This window comes from Parus major, chromosome 4A (genome assembly GCF_001522545.3).
Source record: "Parus major isolate Abel chromosome 4A, Parus_major1.1, whole genome shotgun sequence".
In the NCBI taxonomy this organism is placed as follows: Eukaryota; Metazoa; Chordata; class Aves; order Passeriformes; family Paridae; genus Parus; species Parus major.
This window is the reverse complement of record NC_031772.1, coordinates 8,119,714-8,139,713: the sequence shown is the minus strand read 5'-3', so window position 1 is coordinate 8,139,713 and position 20,000 is coordinate 8,119,714. Positions and strand designations below refer to the sequence as shown.

General features: G+C 37.4%; 1 protein-coding gene across 6 annotated transcripts in view; it reads left to right on the top strand.

The window, feature by feature from the left end:
• KLHL13 (kelch like family member 13) overlaps positions 1–20,000 on the top strand; it is an 81,706-nt gene that overhangs the window by 35,747 nt on the left and 25,959 nt on the right. Inside the window, exons 1-2 of one of the 6 annotated variants that reach the window (XM_015626612.3) lie at positions 7,019–7,107; positions 7,594–7,706. The exons of 3 other annotated variants lie outside the window; for them this stretch is intronic. In XM_015626612.3, the coding sequence (XP_015482098.1) occupies positions 7,609–7,706 (98 nt within the window). In that variant the 5' untranslated portion in view covers positions 7,019–7,107; positions 7,594–7,608. Of the gene's footprint in view, positions 1–6,681; positions 7,108–7,285; positions 7,707–20,000 lie in introns of those variants that run through there. 2 more of the 6 variants (XM_015626617.3, XM_015626613.3) reach the window with 2 other exon arrangements.

Here is a 20,000-nt window from a genome sequence, read left to right as displayed (position 1 = left end):
GAAGTTGCTCGTGGCTGGTGCTCAGTCCTGGCTTCTGTTCCATTACTAAATTGTTTAATATATTTGCAGCATTTGAGTTTGATGCATAAATGTGTTTAGGCATACTTTACTAAAATAAATTAAGCAGCCAACGTAATATAACAACTGTGGAGAAGTGCTTTAGAAATAAATTCTTTGTAGTTCACAGTTTGACCTAATAAAAATAACTGTTGTTTCAGACAATTATCTTCAGCAGGGTCAGTCTGGTTGCTGTGACTGTGCATTCAGTTTTCTGTGTTGATTTATTAAATATAATCACCTGGGGAAGATCAGCCAAGTTCTCTGAATAAATTGGTGCTAATTCAAAAGCATTTCTTCTTAGCCATGTGCTGTCTCAGTAGAGTACACGGACTTGGGTAAAAAATTGGAAACCTTCATTAGCTTACTTTGGTTTTGCCTTCTACTAAGTGTTTCAAGACCTTATTTTACCTAATAACTTTTACATAACAGTAATTTACCTGAGCAAAGCTGATTTTTTTTAGAAAATATTATAACCTGTAACTTGTAATTAAGTTAACTGTGCATCTTGACAAATGTTGCCTCAATTTTAGAAAAATCTCTCTTCAAGAATACACACAAGGAAATGCATGACATCCATAAGTGGTGTGAAATAAAACCCACTTTCATGGTAAGAAACATATACTTCAGAATATTCACAATATTTCTGAGACTGTGTGTAGATACCAAATATACTTGAGATGGGCTTTAATATTTTAATAAATGAGTGCTTCCAAATATTAAAAGTGTGACTACTGCAGGGACTCAATTTGTACATTTGTCTCCCTTTTCCTGCAAGTTTTTGGGAACCTGACTTAAGATTTAAGCAAAATTATTTTCCTTAAATAGTTTTAAAAATAGTTTATTGTGTCCTTATAGGGAATGGTGTGAGGTTTTTTGAATGTTTGCTGTTGCTGAATAATTTCACAAGTGTCAAACTTAGACTATCAGTTTGTTGTGGTTTTTTTTCATTTATGAATGGTGCAAAGACCAAGGTTATGGACATTTGAGGAATGTGTGAAATGGAGAAACGAATTCCTCAACATGATTTCTTCTCAGCATCTTCAGTTTGTTAAAGAACATATACTTATTTTGGTAGTCTCAAAATCATGTGAGAATTTGAATGTCTCCTATCTCAGGTGTGTGAAGAGGAAGTGGTTGTGTCAAATGCAGGGTAATATGTATTTGTCAAGTATATATATATATATATATAAATAATGTGTGTCTATATATAGTGTGTGTATGTATCTATCTATATATATACATGCTATATACACATTCCCATATATATATAGTAAGCATATGTATATTTATATATAATGATTTTCACTGAAATGATGCTTCCTAGAATGTTACTGCAGCAATTTCCTCATTTGTACAGGAAAAAATGCTGAGTGAGTGGATAGAGAGCTGTAGTACTTCTTGTTAAACACATAGGACATGCTCTGACTTCTTAACTTAATATTTAAAGATTTGGGGATTTTTTTTCATGTTTGAGAAAGTGCCCCACATATTGCTATAGAGACAGGAGCCTGCACTGTTTACAGCATTTTGACAGAAGGAGGGGTTGGCTGCAAACCCAGTTTCTCACTTCTTCATCCTTTATGGTTTATGATTGTTCCTTGTTCCATGAGCAGCCCAGATTAAAAGAATTAAATATATTTGATAGTAACTACTTCATAAGCATCTCTGATCCATTTATGAAGTTACTTGATGTCTACAGTACAACTGCTTCTAAAAGCTGCTTATATTTGATGTCTGAGGGCTTTCTTACCCCCAGTTATAAAAAAAAATTGAGACAGCATAGCAGGTAGCAAGTCAAAGTACAGGCATAATTGTCAGAACTGTCTTTAGCAGTTTTAAAGCTAATTTCTTAATGAAATTTGAAAAAAAAAAAGTCAAAGACTGTTTCTTAGTAAGATCTTTGATATTTCTAGAAAAGTTGCCATTTCAGTAAAAGCATTGCCAGGTGCATATTGCCAATCTTTTTCGGTACTTGAGTATTTGGGGAATGTTACAGTGTTGCTGTGAGAGGACTGCAAATGTGACTGCAGTGGTTTCCTTTAGATTCCTCCTTAGGCAAAAATTTGTTTTCCCTTCATATGAATTCTGGTGTGAATATTTTGACAATATATGGTCAAAGAAATTGTATTAATTAACTGACTCATGTATAGGGCAGTACTGTCAACAGCATCTTTTAATTATTCTCTTCCAGTAATTGGAACAGCAGCAGTTTAATAGACTGAAAAGCCAGAGGTAGAGGCGTGAGAAGCACACATGTGAAGTGGAAAGAGCTGAATAAGGAAGCTAATTAAATTATCACACAGTTTTTTAGGGAACCTGTAGAGAAATGTTACACATTCTTATTTGCTTCTCTGCAGTTTCTAGACTTGTGTCTTTGTAGCCATATTTAAACTGCTGAAATGATTTTGATATTGAAATGATTACTGCACTTGAGCTCCATGCCTTTGGGAATATTTTACTGGATTTTGGGGGTTCTGCTTTATTTTCTTCTGTATCGAAATGCTCTTGTGTAGTGTTGGATGCATCAGCTCAGCAGGCTGGTGGTTTGAAGATATAGAAAAGATGAGAGCAATTCCTCCCTATGTGAAACTGATTTTCTGTGCTAGTGCTAATATCATAAAATAGGGATTTTTTTCATATAACAAATGTGCATTTTGAAATGGAAATATGCTTTTGTATCAATGAAGTTTTAGAACACAGGTGTGGGGGAAAAGAATCTCAGAAGTTGGAATATGTTTACTGGTCTTACCACTACTATTTTAAGGTATTTTTCTTGATGTTGAGTCTGGCATCTTTTCTTATATAATCACTGTATCAGTAGGAGATAGTTTGTGACACAAATATTAAGACCTTTCTGTTGTCTACATTTCTAGATGAAAATGGGAGATGTACATCATACTGTCACTGTAGCTTTGACTGTTTTTCTTTCTGGAAAGCTTGAGAAGCTTGAGGTTCTGGAAGTGAGAAGACTTTTCAGGTCATGCTAGAAAGGGTTTGGAAGACTTGAGAAAGCTGTGATATAGCATAACCCTACTTTTCACCTAGTGCTTTCGGTTCCTTTGACACCTAAGAGATGAATAAAAGGAGATAGGTAAGTAGCCTGTTAAAGTGGAACAGCAATTTTTTTAACTGCAGCAAATCACTTGACTGAGCAAGTATATTTTTTTTCAGTTTTGTTTCTAACAGCTTAAGAACTGAGGAAAAAAAGTTAAACTCATTATCTGTGCAAACTGATGAAAATTCAGCAACATCTCTAGAAGTTGACTTTTATTCTGCTTAGTTTTCATGGAAAAATTCAAATGGCATTCAAAGGCTAAGAATAAATACTTTCAGAACTAGTACAGTTTTATATTGCCTGGGCTCTGATACAGCTTTTTGCCTGTGCCTTTTTCTCCTTTTTGAACAACTGTGAAGAGAAGTCTTATGGGAAATTCAGAGATGGTTTAAAAGTTTTGTTGGATGTAGAGATGCCCCAGAAATGTGAATGCTGTGAGAGGACAATGTGTTGACAGTCGGTGTGTTTGACACAACGTGGTGGCAGCTTAGCATTAAAACTGCACAAAGGAAGGAAGAGGATATCCCCAGCAAAGGAAGAGAGTCACAAGGGACATGGTTTTAGCTGCATTCCTGCTCTGAAGGTCAGGAGAGCTTGCAGAAGAAAAGGTGCTGTGATCAGTGCCCTGGCAAGGGGGCTCTGTGTGTGATCAGGTCATGTGTTGGCTGAGTGTGATGCTATGTGCCTGCTCTTCTCATCTGGGGTCAAATTTTGCTTGTTGGTCAATAGTGAAGCAGGATGTAGATGCAGGGATGGAGGAAGAGGATTAGGAAATGCTTTCCTCTGTTAACACAAGCACTTTTCAGTGTTTCTTCTCTTTGTGGGATCAGAGCTGCACTGCTGTGCAGCCCCAGTCAGTAGCTTCTGGCCCTGCTTAACATCTCAGGTCGGTAAAGTGACACCTTGGGATGTTGCCTTTGGTGGCATTATCCCTTTTTTTTCTTCTTATGCCACCTGTTCTTTTCCCTTATGGCTGAGTTTTGTGCAGAAGTTCGTGATACTCTGTCAGTTCCTTCGTCTGTGCTCAGTGCAGCTTCGGAAACACAAGCATGGATAGTTGCTTAAACCCCAAACACTTTCTTGTCTTTTGTACATAGAATAAAGGATGTATGGGAGACTTGGATAATAAATAGAATATAACTTCAAGCAAATTATAAGTAGTAGATGCTTTTAATTTTGAATGTGAACTTGCTTGTGAGTAAACTACAGAAAGCAAGCCCTTCAAATGGTCCCAAAATTGTTTTATCTGTGCACTTATAATATTCAATATTTCAGAGTTTTAAACTTGAAGCACGTCTCCAGTTTGTGTGACAAGTTGGTACATTTTCAGAGCACTTGTCTGGGAATAACTGTTTCCTCAGCAAGGAGGATTCTACACAGAACTGTAATGCTGCTTTTGGCCCTCAGAGTCCTTCATTTGAGGATGAGTGGCAAAGCTATGTGAAATGAGAACAGAAAATGCATATTCAGTGGGTGCAATGCATTCCAGGAGATCAAATTACTTTTCCCATATTTTTAAATGTGCAGTTAAACTGTTATTTTGAAATCTTAATTAAAATATCATAATTATATACTGAGATGTTCTGTTGTCTTAGAAATAGTTTATGTAAAACATAAATAGATAATAGTGTTTTCCTTGTGAATATGTAACCAATCTGTGACTGTCAGGAAGAAAATGGGATTTGATTTATGTTTTTTCTCCTTATGTGCGGATAGGTGAATCATTTCTCACATGGCTGTTCTTTAGCAAGTGACAAGCATTTCCCTATTTTTAGAGTACCTGGCACTGCTGCTTTCTTCAATTCTGGATTTTGTACATGGGCTGTTAGGTGGAGTAGTTGGACTGGACTTTGGGAGGGGATTTGGTTGGCAGTTCTTGGAAATCCTGTACTTTCAAAAAAATTACTGTTTTATTTAAGGTTCTATTTATGTTGTTTGTAGAGTAAGTGAAAAAGTAAGTTGGACCAGGAGCACACAAAGGAGAGAAGGAGAGCAGGTATTTGAGGACTTATGTTGCCCTCTAGGGTGAATGCTGGGGTCAAAATTGAGATGTCACTCTGATTTCTGTGCCTGTGTGGGTTGACTTAAATGCCAGTCAGTGCTTGGGAGTGACTTTGTGGCTTGAGTTGGGTTTTATTTTACTGATCAAAAGGGTATTTCAGGAGTTACTTCTGAAAAAGGGGTCCATTGATTGTCTTTAGCCTAATTTTTTTTTTTTAATTAGTCATGCTGCTCTTAATAAATAAAACATGTGAAGATCTCCTTGGGGGTGGCAGAGCAGTGAGACAGATTTTACAAGCAGTTACCAGTTGGTTGCAGTGGCTGCACTCGGTGTGAGGAAGGCAGTAGCTGCGTTTGCTTATTGTATTGTAAGACACTTTCTGTAAATGGTAAATGCAAAAGCAGAGTTGAGTATGTGAATGCAAATTCCTGATTTTTTTAAACTTTATGATTATAATACCTGCTAACATCTTTCAACCTGATTTCTAGACCTTCAGTGCAGAGCTGACACGATGTATTAGGTGTTGTGTGTGAGAGAGAGACTGGACACAGCATTGACCAAGTGTGCCTGCTGGCATGTAAATATTGAATTCTTTTGCTAAAAGTATGATTGTGCTAAAACAGCATAGATCTTTCTGCAGGACTAGTATTTCTTAATAGTCACAGTATATAAACACTGTTGTCATACACAGTGGTGTCTGTTCAGCATCCCAGTAGCAGCTTGTGAAATTTGTTGCCTGGGTTAATGCTGCTCATTTGTAAATTACAACTTCAGAGAAGTGGGAGAGAGACCCTCAGTTGTTTGTCCAAGGGGTGGATCTGGTTTTGAGTAAAGTTTTCCTGTGTTATTTAATTCCTTGCCTTTGGTTTTGGTAACAGCTTCAAATGCCCAAAACTCTTTTGAGCAAACATTTTCAGTAATAGTGATCAGGAGCATCGGTTATTCCCTGGTATTTCTTCCCAAAATTGAATTTAACACTGTGAAAAACATTTTGTAACAGTGAATCTTAAAGTGTTTCACTGTTACAAAAACCTATCAGAGTGTTGTTAAATGTTACTGGAATGAATAAAGTTATAGAAATTTATAGAAAAAGCTCCTGGTTCAATTCTTTATTGCTAAGTAGCGTGACAGGGTGTTGGCTTTTTAATGAGAGGATTAAGTTGTCTTGATGAATAGAAAAATTGTCATGCTGAACAGAGACTATTCTGAAATCTCTAGACTAAATAATTTAGTGTTGATTTGGTCTGCTGTGGCAATATATTAGAGGTGATGTATTTTTTCTCCTGTAAGGTAATCAGTATAGCTGAATTTCTGCCTTCTTTTCCCTGGAAACGTGCTCTGCTTCTGCATGAGATGCTATTAAATTCCCCATTCCCTTTTTAATAGCTTGCCTTCCCTGCTCCCCGCTGTCGTCAGCCCCGGGAGGTCAGCAGGCAGAGCCCTGAGTTGCGGAGTGGTCCCTGGTGGGGACCTGCGTGACCATCTGCTTCGTCAGCTCTGGAGGCAATTTGGGAGCTGCTGGGGGGGGCGTTGAGAATTAGATTGTTGATAGCGTTCCTACAAAGACTGCTATTAACAGCCTGCTAGTCTCTGCTTCTCTACTGCAGAAGACAGAGTGCGATTTGTGTTCCCATATCGTGTTGTAAAATGCATGAGATTTTGCTCTTCCTCCTTGGAAATGAGAATAGGAAAATGAGAGCATCCTGAACCAGAAGCTATTAGAAGAGCATGCAGAAACCTGCAGCGATTTCTGCTTTATTTTGTCTTCCTAGCTATGGATTAGAAGGACTGATTTTTGCAATGGGCTTTTTTCATAATGGCATTCTTTTATTGTTTGGTCAGAGCTTGCACAGGAGGAAAACAGGCTGCTGAATTTAGTCACTGATCTCTATTAGCCGTGGCCTAAGGCTATGCTGAGATTTATATCCCATTTGTATTGTTGCAGCTCAAAAGAAGAATGTTCAGAGGATGACAAGTGTATTCTGAGTAGGTATGTTGTTTCATTTTCATATGAAACCTTTTTTTTTTTTTTTTTTCTGCTTCCATTGGTCAGAAATGAGGTTAATAGGAAGAGAATATAGTACAGTGCTGCAGTGTCCCTGTTAAGGTAGAACAATAGCATCAGAAACAGTTCTTTAAAAATTAGCTGCTTTTATTAAATAAAACTGCATTATGCTGGTGTGCAGAGTGCAGTCTTTTCTTTTTTTTCTTAACGTATACTGCAGTCAGTGCTTCCCTAACGAGGTGGCACTATTGTTGAGTTAGAAGGATAGAATCATCATATTGCTTTAGGGGACAGCAGGATTTAAAAGGAGATGCCTTACAGCCCTGTTTTACAGATTGGAAGCATCGGTTTAAGGGCATTGGCAGAATCATTTCCTTGTTCTTAGCAGCAGCCACTGCTGTGTCAGTAGTGTGTGGAATGGAAGTCCTAGTTGGTAGTCTGTTATGGAAACGCTGTTTACTGTTATTGTAGTACCGTGGTGACAACATGCCATTGAAATGGAAAACGAGCTCTCCTGCTATCTGGAAATTCCCAGTTCCTGTGCTTAAAACATCCAGGTCATCGCCACTTTCTCCAGCATACATGTAAGTGAGAGAAATGAGGATAATAAGGTGGGAATTCTTTTCGTGAGACTACCCTGTGGCAAAATACCCTGTTACATATTGAATGACATTGGCACTCAGAATTTTATCTTGTTTGCTATGTAGACCCCCTCCCCTGATTTTATCCTGGATGTTTCATGATGGATGTCGTGTCAAGTCTTTCCCTTTCTGTTGAAACGTAGAGAAATTGTGCAGATTGAGCCCTATTCATAATGATACTGTGTATATTCATTTGAAAAGTTTGTGGTGGTGTTAATTTGTAGAGCTGATCTTGAAATGACAAGTTAAGCTTTGAGGCTGGCAGGCTTTCTATATAGTGTATATGTGAACATTTCCTCCTCCTGACTATTTCATTTGGAAATTGAGCTTGAAATCACCTGCTATATTGTACTGCACTTTTGTTTGTGTGAGTTCCTGTAGAGATGAAATCATCCTGCTTTGGTCTTGTTTTATTCTTTAAAGTCTTAGCCTTAATATAAATTGAATGTCTTCATAAAAAGTTACAGTAAAAGCTTAAAACATGAATTTGAATAATTCGTATCTGAATACTTACATAGTTATACAGGTTGTCAGTGTAAAGTAGCTTCACAATATGCCTTTGTCTTGCCAAATCCTGATGCAGCTTTTTTTCACCTTTTGCTGTGAGTTTTGTGTTGGCATATACAGGTGGCTTTTTTTCCTTCTCTGAAATAAAACTACTAAGCTCAGGGTATTCAGGGTACTGAATTCCTTCTGCCTTTGTTTAAGGAAGCAGCTCTTCCAAAAGGAGGAAGAGTTGCTTTAAAATGCACAGATAGCAGTGTAGGTGACTTTTCTATCTGGAAATTGCTGTAAAGGCTACTACTTTCCAATAGTATTCTAGCCTAATGCCTACAGTATTAGTACTTCTAAGCTTGTATTGTCTGTTGCAGATAGGCTTTTGCATCAGCTACAGTAGGTACATGCTGTAAGAGAGGGGTGCACGGGTCCTCTAAATGTCTTTTTTTGTTGTTGTTGCTGATCATGGCATTATTGTGGTGGGGCTGAAAGAATCCAGCGCCATGTGCATGGTCACTATTGTTCTCGGGCAGAAAGGCTGAGGGAGCAAACCTGGCTGTACAAAACCTGCTCTGGGCACACTCACAATTAGGATTAATTAATCTTATGACAAGATGCGGATGTGCTTCAGTCTTTTTATGGGAAGCATCAAATATACTTCAGGCTACCAAAATAAAAGCTATTTCCAATAAACTGCTACCTATTCTGTGTTGTTAAAAAATATGACTTAAATATAAGGAAAGTATCATGATGATAGGAGTTGTGAGACTTTTGAACCTATTTCAGGGAAGCAGTGTCATTAATATTTTATCTTATGTTGTTGTTTTTAAACTGTAGTAGTCTTAAATGCAAGAAAAATCAGAACTAGCCCAGTCTGATCTCTCTGCTGCTGAAACAGAGCATTTCTTTTGTGCGTCACCTTTAAAGTGCTAATCTTAGCCCTGAGAATGCTCCAGCCTTTGTGAGGGGGATCGTGGGGCTGATTATCTCAGTGTGTTGAAAGTATGAACAGGTTTAGTGATCATGTTTAAACTATATGATGCTGAGCTTATCTGGAGCATGAGAAATATGTGATCAGCAGCCTTAATCATCTCTTGATAATGAGTCAATATATCTCAGTGTTTATGAAGACATTTCTTTGGCACACAGACCTGACATTGGGAGGACTCATATATCTGACACTAAAATTATTAATATATTTTATTATAAAGAATGAGAAACATTACAGAGTGGCACCTATTTGATTAAGGAATATAAATCAACTAATTAAAAAATCCCCTGTACTTTTGGTTGACCACTGAAATAGGTAATGGGAATAATTACCTTTGTTGTAGAGATAAAAGTAAATTTGATATTGTTTTATGTAATCTGATGTTTCTCATATTCATAAGTTTTCTGTAAGTAGTACTCTGCACACTGGCAAAGGGCTTATGGTTTGAGTAAAGGGTTGAGGAATAGGAGGTGTGTGAAATGGAACATGTGTTGGTGTAAAATAGATGACCATAAAACTCTAGAATTCACAGATGAACAATTTATTACTAAATATTTTGGATCTAGGGTATACAAAGGTATGATTGAGCTTTTAATCCCTTTAATACTTGACATCTCAATCTTACAAAACAGAGAGCTTAGTGTACTTTGGAATGTAAAGTAGGAAGGTCTTAAAAGTGGGGTTTTTTCTTGTGTTTAAAGTGAAATTCCAGTTTTTCAGGTTCCTCTAGTAAAGTTGACCTTAGCTTTAAAAGCTTCACCCTGCTTATGATTTACAAGCAATTTATCTAGAGATTAAACTGATGATCAGGACACATAGATTTTATTAGAATTTTTTTGGTCTGTGTACCCAACAGCTGAACTCTGCCTTAGTTTCCCTGTCTCAGAATGCTGAGACTGGTGGATGTGAGTAGGTTTGGCTTGGGTGAAGCACCTATGTACAAAGTGCCACGGCAAAATGCTGGCTGTCCTGCAGCTCTGCAGGCTTAGCTCAGACTCTGCTTGGGAAGTTTGTGGTAGTTGCTGACGGGGAAAATGAGTGTGAGGAGCTCATCTCGGGCAGTTCTGTGTCGTGGGGAACTCGTGGCTGGGCAGTACCTGACATGAAGGACCTGCAGAGGTTGAGGTGTGATGAGTTTGTAGGTGAGGATGTGGTTCTGTCACCAGGAAGTCTGCTGGGTTTGCAGGATCTGGTACCCCTTTCCTGGCAATGGGAAGGAGCAGCAGGTGGATTTGTATACCATCAGTTATTTATTTGGGATATTTTCAGGACATTCTGACTGCAAAAGATAATTCCTCACATAATACAGAAGGCAAAGGGTCCTGTTGACAGGGAAGGCACACATTCCCTGACTTCTGCTGAAACTCATCCAGAGTAGCTGGAACTCTCCCCCAAGCTGGAGACATCCAGTGGCATTGCTGAGGGAAAATGAGGCACAATGAGAATTGGAACACTGGCATGTGCCAGTATCTGTAGGTGTAGTGCAGCTGGCTTAGTGCACGAGTCAGGAATGTGCGGCTGTGGGTACATGCACACGCGTTTGTCAGGCTGCATTTTCTGTCATGGCACTTATTTTGCTGGGATTTAGAATATAGATGCTGTTTTTCAAACGTTGTGAAAGCTGTTACAGTGAGTTTATGCACCACTAGTCAAATCATATTCATATTTGTGGCTGTGTTGACTATGTGGAGAGCGACCTACGTGACTTCGTGTATTATGTGGACAGTTTCAGCGAGCGAATAAGAGGAAAGGAGAACAACACAGACAGTGAATAACACTTGAAAAAGTGGTGTCATAATATAAATAAATAATCATAGCTGTTATTTAACATGACTGCCAAATGTTTAAAAACAAAAAAGCAACAGTGACTGACATAAGCAGAGGCTAAGAATTAAAGCAGTACTACAGTGAGGGTGAGGAACAGTTCTCAATTGTATTTAACATTTTTGAGGCATAAAGGAACATGAGTCCCAATTATTGTTCATGGGGCGTGGTATCTCATACATTAAGAACTAAGAGAATTCTTTCTTATTCACACCAGTCATGTCACTTTTTTTTTTTAAACAAAAAGTGCACATTTTCCATTAATACAAATGGAAGAGGTGTTTGTGGAAACTCAGGAGATTAAAGTGCTATGATGAGCATCTACAAAGAATTCAATAATGCAAAAATACTATTTGCAAAAACACTTTGCAGAGGATTGTTCTGTTAAGGTTGTGTCATGCAGGAGTGTTCTTAGCTGCTTTTTAGAAAGTTAAATGTTCAGTTAAGTGGTTTTAGTCACCTGCATGCCAATTTTAAAGATAAGTAAAATAAAAGAATTCTTAATTCAGAATAATCCATTTGTAATCATAGTGCCTTCTAGCCTTTCACATGGAATAATATGTTAATATTAAATGGAAACCATCCTTTGTATGTGTTTTCATAAATATCTGACTGATGTTAGAAGAAATAAACTAATGCAGTATTCCAAATATATTGCTATCAAAGGGTTTGCAACACAGTCTGTCCTGAGTCACGTGGTTATGAAATTTGTCTGATAGGAAATGCTTTTCTCTAATGGAAATCTGTTACTGTGCAGAAAAGTAGAATAAATTCTTAATACTCTGGAGTAAGCAGCATTAGTTTTAGCTGCTTATATTGGTTATATAGGTTAATGCTTTTGTGTCATCTTCCAACTATCTGTTTTGCTCTACAATGAGCTCTTTGAAGTGTGCTGTTGAATTTATACTTAAATGGGAAAAGGTGTGTGTAATTCATCAGACCACCTGTATTAGTTCTCTTTGATGAGGACACCCAATGTGTGTCTGCTGCCTTCAATTGTCATTTTTAGTAAATGAACCCTTTTGTTGGGCTCCTGAGCATTTGACAGAGTACATGATATTCACACTCATCTGTCTTTGGCAACATTTCCATTTCATGGCATTTCTTCCTAGATATTTCAAATTGCAACGTGTTGAAAGTCAATATGCAGCTCACCTCAAATATTTTTTAAACTGATCTGACAGTACATGCAAACAGATGAATTGGATGAGTGGGGAGTAGAAGGGGCTTGTATCATACTAGTAGGAGACTGCTTTTAATCCCAGAAATTTTGTGTATAGAATTCTCCTTTGTGCCAGTTGATCTTTCTTCTGCTCTTGATGTAAGAGGTATTACAATAGATTATTCTAAGTTTGAAATGTAAAATTTCATTGCTGTAATTACTGATAAAAATGAGAAAAAACCTCCAGCTTGTTTGTCATGAAGTCTCCCAGGGCTACTGTTTTTTCTGGGGAGACCTTATAGGTCATGATGTTACCTACAGGTCTCCAAAATTACACACTTCTCTTTATACAGCAGGATGTTGCAATATTGACATTATGTTGTGACATGGTAAAGCATCTTTATTGAATTATCTAGAATATGTTACTCAGCCTGTTCTCCCAACATGTCAGTTCTGTCAGATTGTTATTTTTGCCATTATTTCTTTGTTACTCTGAAAAATCTTGTTCTCCAGTTACATTCTACTCATTGAATTTTCTAGTGTTAAGTGGCATTTTCTGTTGACATTTCAATGGGGCTAGCTATGATTTTCAAAAAGTGCTTGATGAATATTTGGGCTTTAAAATAGTAGTTGCTTGTTCCAAATGGTAATAATGGGAACTGTAGTGTAATAATGTGTAGCTATCACACTGAAGAGGAAGTGCACATCTATATTATTGCTGTAATATTTTGTCCAGTGATGAGTAAGATTGTACCAATGTCTAAATTGCAAAAAATGTGTTTTTTCATGGGATGAACAAGCCACATGCCCCTCTTATCTGGCATGCATGGATCTAAATGTTTTATCACATAAGGGAAAAATATTTTAAAATTGAAAGTAATTCATGACCCTCTACCTCCTCTCTGGCAGTCTGCAATAAAGGAATGCTAAAACATCTGTGGGATGTGACGGAGCAAGAGGAATGATAGATAAGAACCCAAACCCTAACGTCAGAATCTTACTGACTTTTAAGATATCAGAATTATTCTATTCTATAGAGAAAAACCCTCTAACACTCTTGAAAGGCTTAGTTTGTAATTTGGTTACAGGAATACAGTGGGATGTATGTTCCATGACCAAATATTGAATGTGCAGGTGCCTCCTTAGACTTAGTTTTGTCTCTAAGGAGCAATTCTGTTAACTAATTTCTGTGTGTGAAAACTAAGGACACATGTGGTACAACTGTAATCTGCTGGTGCGTGCAGAATGGGTTTTGTGAGTGTTTTGTAATACACATGAAGTATTAAGCTGCCTAGCCAAGTTTCTTATTTAACTCTTGAGTACTTAAGACCAAATATAAAGAGCAGAAAATAGGTGCAGTGTTAGTCCAGCCTAAACTGTGAAACCTCTGACTGTTCTATTTTAGCTTTTTCAACATTAAGGGAATAAAATAGTTCTCCTTATGTAGAAAAGCTAAAAAAATGTGTATTTCCTTTGCTTTTTCTGTTTCTAATAGTAGAAATCAATAGACAAACACCAACTTTGGCAAAAAGTCATTAGCAAACTGTCTCTAAATTAGCATCATTAAACAATGCGAGTCCGCAAATTTAAGCTACGAATGACTCAATGAATGCAAACCCTTTGTCAAGCAGATAAATGTGGATGTGATACTAAGGCTCCCAGAGAGATTAAATGCTGTTAGGAACAAAAGCTTTATTGCACTGACTGAGCCAAATATTGCTTTGTTTCTGTGGAAAACAAATTTGAATTAACCAGCGGGCTGTAATTATGCTGCAAACAGCTTGAGACCCGTGATGGTTTAGTTGTTTAAGAAGGGATTTTGAAGAGAATGTTTTCTGTGTGCATATTCTTGGGAAATCAAACCAAAACAGTTGATGTTGCTCAGTCCTCTTCTGATGGCTTTGGTCTAACCAGAAACTGATACAAAGAGGTTGAAGTGATGTTGGGAGTATCTTTGTTTATGTGTTCTCCTAATTTCCATTGAGATCCACTGGAGCTGGGAACAGCGACAATGTCTTTGATCACCTGAGTTTTTGTTTTTGTTTTTTTTTTGTAGTAGCTCTTATCATTTCTGTTGATGTGGGCTTGTGTGCCTGGACACATTATGGTGATTGTATGTTGAAGTCTAAAGAGACTTGACTGTACCAAAAAAAAACAAAAGGGAAAAAGAGAATGGAAAGGTTGAGGCTTGACATTTAAATACCAGTCTCCAAAACTTTGCTTCTAGAAATAGCTTCAGTTGGTTACCTGGAGCCTGACTGTGGTCAAGCACGTGTCATTGTCCATGTCCTTCAAGGGAGGTTGTGGTTGTTGTTCCCCTTGCAGCCTTGCTGCCTTTGGGGATGGTGCTGGCAGAGCTGCTCAGGCTACATTGCTTCTGTACTGACTTTGCCTTCACCTTCCTCAGCTGGTCACTGCAATGAGCATCTTGTGCTGTGTTTCAGAACAGCAGGTAAAGCTGCTGCACTGCCTGCCTCTGCCCATCAGTGTGTGCTCACAAACAACCTTCGTCCTTCTCTGCTGCTTTTGGGGGACTTGCAAGTCCTGTATCCTCATCTGCTCGCCTTGGCCAGAGCCTTGTAAAAGTAAAAACCCACTTCTCACTGCTTTGGTCTATTATATAGAACCTGTTTTTATGTTCCCCTTTTACAGAACACCTTCAGTTTTGAGGAAAGGTGGAAAATGGGACATCTATTTGCTTTTTAATTTAAGAAACATAAATTTTACTTTGTGCCTTCCTCCTGGAGTGGAGGTTTAGAAGAGCTCAGTATGAAGTTACTAAGCAAATATTTTTAAATGTTCTGCTGTTACTGCTGCCTTTCTAATGTATGAAAAAGACCAGGTGTAAAAAGTGAAATAATAAAATACAAACATCAGAGCATTGTCCAAAGTGAGCAGAATTCGGCTCTAGATGCTGAGGCTGTTTTAGGAGATTTACAATTGTTACAGTGCTATAATTCCCTTGAGGCAGAAGGTTTGTAAACTTCTGGTTGTGGTGGCCCCTTTCAAGTGAATTTAAACAGCATTTTAAAGAAATTCAGTGGCCTGACAAATACCAGGTGATTTTAGTTTCAGTGGCAGGCTCAAGTTCATGTAATAAAAACATGGGGTTTAAGCTGTTCAGTAGAAACAGTGACATCTGAAGCCGATAGTGTAGGACAACTGGTCATAGTGATAAAGGAAAAAAAGGCACAATTCCCAGTCCTAGTGCACTGTGTGTCACAGAGGTGATCCATGCAAAGCAATTTAGGTCCTACCTTCCAGTGTTGCTCCAGTGTTTGTGCTGTGTTGGCTCTTGAGCAGTGTCAGTTCCTGTGTGCCCCAAAGCAAGAACTGAAGTTCCTCTGTAGAGAGGAGTTAACTTGCTATGTCAACCTGTTGGAACAAAAATGACCTATTCTCTTTCTTTTCTCTGCTAGCTGGAATCATGTATCTGTTTTAAAATAGGAACTTGCATTTCCTATAGGTTTTTTTTTGTAATAAGAAATCATTAGCAGTTGATAAAACTGATTAGTTTTACTGGCTTGCTGATACCATAAAAGAATTAAATTAGAAATTCTTGATAAAAAGTAGTAATAAAAGGAAGAGATGTTACTTCAGGGGAGGACAAGTATAAAAGTAACTCCTTTGCCTGAATAAAGGATTTCCTGAAATTGTATGAGTAGGAGATATAGAATGGAAATGTGAAACACCATGATTGCATAATTTTTTCATCTACATGATATTGATATTTGAATTTCTTAAAGAAAATCTCATAATATTTTTAATACAATGCTGCCATATCAGTTCTGCTTACTGAGCTCCAACGTGGCCAGGTGCTTTGTTGGGAAATTCCTAAATTCATTACTCGTGAAGTTAGAGCATCTATTCCTAATGAGAAGATAGCAATATAGTCAAGAATTATTTATTTTTTTTTTTGGAGACTAAGATTACTAAAATATTCTTTGGCAGATTATGCATACAAAGTAAAAAATTATTGTATTTTTAATAAATGAAAATTTCTTTGTATTTCACTGACCTTTTAATTAATAGGTTTATTAGCAAATTACATGCGTAGGTGCATGCATAGGATAGTCCTGGAATGTACTGGGGTTTTTTTGATAGGTCATAAAATCATAAAGATTTGGCCAAAATAAATATATAAATATATTTATAAAAAATAAGAATAACCTACTATGAAATTGAAATCTCTGTCCTTGTTACCTGATAAAAACCAGAATCCTGGCACATGCCAGGGGTGATTGCATCAGAAACCATTTTACCAGTGAGCAGAACACTTGTGATCATGGGTCACTGAATAGTAATTTGACAGAGAAAATAAGGTTATAGTCTTTTCAAAAATGAGTTATTGAGCTTTGCCAAATTAAGAACTCACTCTCTGGCCAATCTGGCTTTGGGAAAGCTTTTACTGAGTTATGTAAAGACTGGGTTTTAAATAAATTGGAGAACATGCACTCTAAAATATCTGTAACTGTAGGCTGATCTCCTTACTTTGTCTTCAAAGAGTCTCTACAATAGTCTGAGAGACTGATGAATAGATTACTGATGGAAATGAACAAATCCTTAATATTCTTGGTTGCCTTGTTTCTGTTGCATCAGAATAAATTTGACTGTTTCTGAAGAAAACATCATAACAGAATATTGGTTTATTTCATTTGTGCCATTAAGCTTTACAAAATGGCAGCTCCATGATTTGGGTATTCTAGTTGAGAATAAAATCTGTCACAGTTTTCACAGATCTTTGCTTACCATGGGTCACCTGGATGCCTCTGAACTGTTTCAACAGCTTAATATTTGTTAAGTGGTTTAGAAAGCAATTTGCCTCTGTGAATCACGTTGTAACTCCAGCCAGTGAAATCTGTCAGTATTTGCTGGAAAGTTAAAGCACATTAATATCCATATAATGAACACTCCATATTTCATCACTACAAAAATAACAGTTGGAAGTACTTGGAGTCGTGCGAAAAGCACATTTGGTTACAGCCTGTAGGAAAAAACTGTGCTGTACTTGAAAGAATCAACATGCGGTTAGAAAGAAAATTCTGATTCAACCTATTTTGTGATAGCAGCTAATTAACCTCTGGCACCTTTCTCTGAACTGCAAGCCACTGCTTCCCAGAGGTCACAGAAAGTCAGGCAGCTCCTCTGCCTTCCTTTTGTAGTGTTAATATTCATTTCACGTTCAACTCCAACATTCCCTTCTTCTTTACCGCTGTGATGTTCAACCCTCTCTGGACCAAGTGTGTGGTGAAGGTGGTTTTAACATCCACGTTTGGAGCAGCTTGTTGTGAATTCTCACTACATGTTACTGTAGTTTGAACTTCTTTTAACTTTTGTTTCCTAACTTCTTTAAACTCTGGTTAAAAATGGTACTGCTGCACTTCTTGTTTAATGATTTCTATTGATCAGAACAATAGAATTAATTAGAAAGTGAATTAACTTTCTCCTTTGGTAGTATGCCTAATTGTGATATACTGTACTTAAAAAAAAAAATCAATATGTTTACATTCATTACTATTGAGTTAATGATAGTGCTTAGTAGACCTATGTTAATAAATGTAAATAATGCCTTTGGTAAGTGTCCAGACAAGACAAATGTACTTACTGTGGTTTTGTTGGGAAGTCAGTTGGACATTCAGCACATTTCCCATCTGTTCTGGGTGTGAATGGCAGAGTTATTTCTGAATCTTAATGTTACAGCCCCTGCAACAGAAGCTACATTCTGACTGCTTTAAGATTTTGTTGCAGGGTATGTGATGTAATGCTTGGGTTCTGCTCCTTGTGTATTGCTCTTAACACCGAGCTTAAGCGCTGTTGCAGTTTCAGTTTGTCTCAAAGACAGGTTCTTTGTGCAGTGTGGAGATGAATGCTGAGCTGCTACAAAGCCAGTGACAAAGGCATAACTTGTGGTGGCTCTGGGAGTGCTCTTTCCCTCTTGGTGAATGTCACAGGGCTGGAATTCAGGGGATCAGGGACTTATTGTCAGGTGTTATTGCTGACTTGCTTTGGAACATCTGCCAAACCCAGCTCCTGAATGTCACTTTCTGCAGAAGAGAGAGGGTGCTCAGCCCTCCAGAACTGCTAAGCTATAGGTTAGAAAGGTGGTGTATTTAACAACAGCAAATCAAACAAAAATACCCAAGTCCCCACACACAAAAAAACCCCACATCACATTTTTTTTGGTCATAGTTGTTTAGATATAAGCTGAAACGTATATAAGATTAATATAATCTGCTTGTTTTTATTCCCATGGAATCATATGCAGCCAAGTTAATGTTTAGGACTAGAATTGTAACAGTTATACTTTGGTAAATTTTTATAGTGTGGAATTTGCAGTTTTTAATGCCTCTTTGACACGTGCAAGTTTCTGTCCGTACATAACAGCAAATGTGGAAGAGAAATAGTGAAAATCGTGTCTGCAGAGGAGCTTCAGGTGGTGAACTGCTGAGCTTATGTGTGTGATATAGAGAACTGATCATTATATATTGGAAGTCAGGTAGAGAAAATAACTGCTTATAGCCATACCAGACATGTTCAATGTCTACTTTTAGGTATTGCAAATATTTTAAAGTGTATTATATCCTTTCTGTTGACTGTGCAGTTTTAACAAGGCGTTGTGTTCTATAGAGGACGCCCTGTAGAGAACAGAGCTATGAGAAGTTGTGTGTCATGTTCTGAAAAAAACACTTCTATTATCCCAGCCATTCTTGGAATAAATGAATCATGCTCAAGGTCTTTGCCTTCATTTGCAAAACTTATGAATTATACTGTCTGTCAGGAAGTCAAGTATGTGGCAAACATGGTAAAAAGCCCACTCCAAACAGCCAAGAAGGTTGGTTTACTTGTCTGTTTCTTTTTGTACTGATTTTAAATTATGTGTTCACTTTCTATTTTCTTCCGAGTTCAGAGAAACTATTTTAAATACTCCTTCATGTAACATCTATCTGATCTGACATTTTGGGAAGATGCTTCAAGAGCAAAGAGTCATATTCATGTTTGTTGAATCCGTTGTTCTTCACACCCACGCTTGCAAGTCTCCTCACATTATTTTGTATTTCTTCTTAGAAAGACATGCACAGATTTAGAGACTGGATGTCCTTTGAAATTATATAAGACTCTTGCCTCCATGCAATTCTATGAAAACTAAAATAAACAAAACCTACCAAACCCAAAACACCCTAGAACTGAGTGAACAAAAATATTTTAGGTTGTGAGCCAGCAACTGCTTGCAGCTCTGTTGCATAGTTGTATTTGTTGGGTGTAGATATAGTCTGGAGAGCCCTTTTCTAAGGTATACCCTGTAAACTTTGTTCAAATGACTCTGGATTTGTTTTCTAAAATAGAGATAATTGTGTTTCAAAAATAGCACAAATCTTGCATGCTGCAGTTCATCCACATTAGTTTATTCAGCTGAATGCATTAAAGTCACAGCTGTTTGGATGTACCCTTGTTCCTGCAATGTTTTGTCTGTGTGCCTACAATCTCACTGTTTCAAACCCATGTACACTGTTGAACGGTGAATTTGTTTTGAATACGTTTTCCTAGCTGACCTCTTGTACTCTTGGCTTTGAAGGAGGCACATTGATGCTATGAGGGTAATATGTGAGTTTCAGAAAGTGCTCTACATGGTCTTTGTACCCAAAGAAGGTGGGGAAAATATTTTTTAAAAAAAGGAAATTGTGAAAATTATTTTTTCCCCACAAAATCCAAATTTGTCTTTACATGTCAATATATGTAAATATATATATCATAATCAAATTTG